A 5,007-nucleotide genomic window follows, 5' to 3' on the forward strand; every position below is an offset into this window, starting at 1 on the left:
ACACACACCCATCCACACAGATACTGTACACATCCGTTTTTCTTATAAAGTCATTTAAAGTGAGAAAATTAAAAAATGCCCCTGTGATGCGTGCACTTTGAAATCTCTCAGGGCTTTAGGCAAAGGGGAGGGGACAGACGCCCCCAGTGCCTGCGATTCATCCTGAGACGTTTGATTAGTTTATGAGTGCTTATAGAGGGGTGGGGGGGAGAGAAGGGTTTGCATTATAATTTTTGTTTCATGAATTCCTTCATATGTTCATCTTCAGCTGCGCGTTCAAATAAACCATTAATCAAACAGAGGAGAAGAGAAGGGAGAGGGCATTTAGCCAGCAGAGCCACAGTCTCGGGGCCTCAGTGAGCTGGTGGATATGGTATTGAGAGACTGTAGGAAGCAGTGGTTTTTAATTATCTGGACTACGTACAGGATGCCGTTTTTGATTGTTTTAATGAGGCAGCTGGCCTATTGTCTCCCCTTAATTCCTCCATTGTTTTTAGAATATGTCATAGTTCTTTATTCTTTTATCAGGTGCTCTGCAGGAGGATTTAGACAATAGCCTTCATTCCAACTGCATTGGCCACTGCACAAAGGCAGCTCACACTGCAGACAGCAGGCAAACAAGTGCAAATCACAAGCTGCACTTTTCCCAGCCTTTTCCCCCAGTTTCACAACTTAACGCTTTTGGTCTTTCACTCTTAACTCTTGACCCTCACTCCCACCCCCCTCACACACATACCCCCACCCCTGCTTTCCTTTCCTTTCTTTCATTCCCATTGCACCATGGGCATAGGTGGCCCGCCCCGTGTTTCTGTGATTTAAATCACCTGTCACGGAAAAGGGCCATCAGAGGCAAACAGGCATGACGGATTTTTCGAGAGCGCTCCTTCATGGGGTATTTGTTTTTTGTCTGTTGCCCACCTGACGCCTCCACGCAGTCGCTTTTCAGAGCCTTGTATCTCCATATGTGCATGAAACGGACATGTTTCTGCACACTAGTTCTGTGAATGCACACGTCTCTGCGCGCCCGCACCGTGGGCACACATACGCATGCATACGCATGCATGTTTGTTTATGTGAGGATGCTATGGCTGCACACTTAATCATATCAATTTCAGTTTTGTGACACAAAGCTACGCAAAGGATGCATGTCAAGTCTGAATGTAGATGCGTAACGTGTAGAGCCGTAATAATCAAACATCGGAGGGGAAGCAGCTGCTCGTTTCCAGTTCTCATTCTGATGACAATATAAGTGTAGTTTAAAGCATAATCCTGCAGCCTGAGCTCATGTACCTTACTAGCCTGTCTTGGTTGAGTGAGTGAGTGGAACGAGCAGAGTGCTGCCTCTGTGTTTTGTGCGGCTCACTAAAACTGGGACATGCAGTCCTAAAAAACTCACTCCCAGCATTCTCACACACAACAGATGGATCTGTAGCATTCTTGGCTGAAGGGATGCAATCTGAGCGCATATTCCTCCATGAAAATGCAGTTTTAAAAAAAAAAGGCGAAAGATTTCCATCAGACTCCACATAATCTGCTTCATTTTCAGCTGAGAGAGCATACAGCATCTTTGATTTGGATTGATCTTCCCCACCCCACCCAAGAAAACACTGATTTGTATCTGAGCGCCGAGGCCTCGTTGGTAATTCCCTTTGTAAGCGCGTTTTTGAACTAAGGGATCCTCGCGGAGGAGAGAAACTTTTTTTTTGTGGCTATGGCTGCGATATATTCCACCGCCATTGTCAGTGGCAGTTTGTATCTACCTTGATGGTAACTTGGGCAGACAGTGGAGAGGAGTTTTGTTATTTTAATTAGGAGATAAAAATTCAAAGGGCCTCTCCAGGCAGTGTGTGGTATGACAGAATCAAAACGATGAAGTGGAGCGGCCTGAAGTGTGTGTCTCGTCACAGCAGATTGGACGACAGATAGGCACTGCTCTTTAAAGTGGCGCTGGGACGCACGCGCCCATGCACGCACACACTCAAGGGGAAGGGGAAGTGTGCACACAAATGGGACTTTGAGAGATAGCATATTTTAATACCATTTCAGTCCTTTGACACATTTGTGCTGGTCTAATTTCCAGTGCTTCACCAGCAGATAGGAGAGGGCTAGAGAGGTTTTAATCAGGACAGTGATGCGAAATCTTAAATATTCAATTTCCTGTTGAAATAACGGGGCACCTCATTCTGCAGACTTAACAGCGATTTGGACGTAACGCGTGCCGTGGCGGCGTAAAGACTTGGCGGCTCCGTCTCTGTGGCCGTGCCTCTAATAAACAGACAGAAAAGTGGATTGCTCCTTCTTGCACCGTCGCCGTGTCTGCAGGGCAGTTTTAAACCTGGTGATTCACAGGTTTTGTGTAAACATGAGTAATCAGTGTTGCACATGTGCCGGGGCTTTCTATAGCAGTGTCCCCCTGCCTTCACACCTCTCCTCAGGACTCTCTTTATTCCGCATCAGCCAGGGCTCAAATCACATGTCTCCCGTCGCCGCCTCCCCCCCTTCTCAGCCTGACACTCCGTCGGTATGTTTGCACATCTTTGAAAGCTAACAGCACGCTTTAATTAATTGTCCAGCTTTCCTCAGAAACAATGTCCTAATTCTGCCATTTAGCGGCGGCGTATCATAGTTTGTTGTTATCTCCCCAGCCAGATTTCTGTAAATAGTCATATTAAAAACTTTAATCTCTTCAATGGAAAATGAAGTGCAGCTGAAAAGCCTGTCATGTGCTGAGATAAATATTATCTAAGCTAAAACCTTCACTCTCTCCCTCTGCCACCCTCCCTCCCTGCTTCCTCCTGCACACCGCCCCACCCCACCCTTTCTCCGACTTAATGAATATGTTCAGAAGATTTCAGAGGAATGCTTAATCCCAAAACACAACAATCTAATATTATGGAGGACCTGTCTCAGTGTTCTAGCTGACTACAGCACTCTAGACTACAGTTTAGCCCAGCTGAGGTGCACTTTGCTTCTGGATATGAGTGCCAGTAGCCTTGAAAGAAATTTGAGTGGCAGTAAAAAAAAAAAGATGAAGGATATTCACCAAAATTATCGGGAAAATAAAAGTACGCGAGATTTGTGCCCTCACGCCAACGTAAACAGTCACCCTGCTCACGGTGCTGAAAAATGACATTTAAAAAAAGCGAGTGTCTTTCAGGAGAGTGCGAAAAATCTGCACATCTCAGTGTTTTCATTGATACAGCAGAAAGGAAGAAAAACTGTCGCACTAAAAACTGCTGCCAGCTTGCTGACAGTTATCAAGAGTAATATTGGCGCTGATTTTAGAAAACACATGTTCCTGCTAAGAATTTTCCGTTCTGGTTTATTTTTTTGTCATTTTGATGACCTGACCCTTTGTATTTCTGACGATTTGTTATTTAAGAACACTATCAAGACTTCAGGATGATTCATTCAAGCTCCGCAGTTACGCAACACCCATTCAAGTGTTTGACTTGTGCGCAGGCAATTACCATTTCTCCTTCTGCGTAATGCTCTGACATTTAAGACCAGAATTAGTCGCACGCGCACGAAACGGCGCTCTCTCCTCCCTCGCAGCAGGCGTTTAAACGTCTCCTCTATCTCCTGTTTTGTCCAGGTGGCCAACTGTGGTGCACGACCACCAAGAACATGATGGAGGGCGAGGAACTGGTGGCGTTTGCGGTGGACTTTGACTCCCGTCTGCAGCCGGTGAACCACATGTCTCTGAGTGAGGGCATGTACCCAGCCAGGCTGCTGGACAGCATCCAGCTCCTGCCGCAGCAGGCCGCCATGGCTTCCATCCTGCCCACTGCCATCGTCAACAGTGAGTGTCTGCACATGCACCGGCACCGGAGCTGGAACGAGATGTGCTTTTGTTTAGACATGCACAATCGCACTCCTGTTCTGTCTCTCTCACACACACACACACACACACACACACACACACACACACACACACACACACACCAGTCCACAGCCTGCACTCAGTCACCTGCTTAACAAGGAGCGTCGTCTCCGCCCGGGCGTAGATTAACCCAGATGAGTCTCTGCGCTGGAGATAAGAGCCATCGACCTTCAAGTTTGGGGGGGTTCACATAAACACACTGAGGCTCGAACTAACGTGTTAATTGCAAAATACACGCCTCATGCAAATAGTGTGTTTGTTTACTTAGCGAGGGCTATCTGGGTTCAGCTCGACAGGGAGGCTTCTGTAAGCAGATGGTCCAGTGTTCTTGTTTGCCCTTGAGAAAGGGCACCAACCCACTGGTAGCAACAGAGCGATATGCTGCAGCCGAGGATTTGGTGGAAAAGCCTTTAACGCAGGCTTTGAGAGGCAGGACTGTAGACGTATGAGAGGAGCTTGCGCAGGCCCTTTATCTTTAAATATAAAAGTGCTGTTTGTATCCTGATGTCACATCCCCTCTGTCCCTTTCTGTCTCCCCACCCCTCTCCAGAGGACATCTTCCCCTGCAAAGCATGTGGAATCTGGTTTAGGAGCGAGAGGAACCTGCAGGCTCATCTCATGTACTACTGCAGCGGGCGGCAGAGGGAGCCAGAAACGGTGGTGGAGGAGAATGACAGTGGCCCACACCAGACCCCCAGTATCTGTCCCTTTCCACAGTGCAATAAGAGCTTCTCCGGACCCAGGGCCCTAGAAATGCACTTGAGCACCTCGCACAGTGGTGAGTATTAAGGTCATGGGTCAGAGAGGCAACAGATATCTTTTTTTTTAATGTATGGATCCCCCAAAAGCCAAAGTTCACTAAATATTAAATGAAAGCCTGCATTTATTCACGTGGTCTTTAGGCTGGCTTGAAAAAAAACCCAACTGTCATATATTTTGAGGAATATACATATCGTACTGTCAGCTGGTATAGTTGACAGTTTATCCTTGAGCCATAAAAAAATAAAGTGGATGGGAATAAGCTTGGCATAATGCATGAGTGTTTGATGGTTTCTACAGTTAACTCTAAAGGAGAAGTGGGAGGCGAGATTCTGAGCATTTTTTCCCTTTTATCTCCTTCACAG

The 5,007-nt window shown here is 46.8% G+C and overlaps 1 protein-coding gene across 2 annotated transcripts in view; it reads left to right on the forward strand.

The window, feature by feature from the left end:
- The window catches only part of zfpm2a (zinc finger protein, FOG family member 2a), a 121,878-nt gene that overhangs the window by 113,169 nt on the left and 3,702 nt on the right, over positions 1-5,007 (forward strand). For both annotated transcript variants that reach the window (XM_084942744.1, XM_084942745.1), the window contains exons 6-7: positions 3,596-3,802; positions 4,434-4,661. In XM_084942744.1, the coding sequence (XP_084798870.1) occupies positions 3,596-3,802; positions 4,434-4,661 (435 nt within the window). The remainder of the gene's footprint in view (positions 1-3,595; positions 3,803-4,433; positions 4,662-5,007) is intronic.

The sequence above is a fragment of the Perissodus microlepis genome, chromosome 11 (genome assembly GCF_051167445.1).
Source record: "Perissodus microlepis isolate ML-2025 ecotype Zambia chromosome 11, ASM5116744v1, whole genome shotgun sequence".
Taxonomy (NCBI): domain Eukaryota; kingdom Metazoa; phylum Chordata; class Actinopteri; order Cichliformes; family Cichlidae; genus Perissodus; species Perissodus microlepis.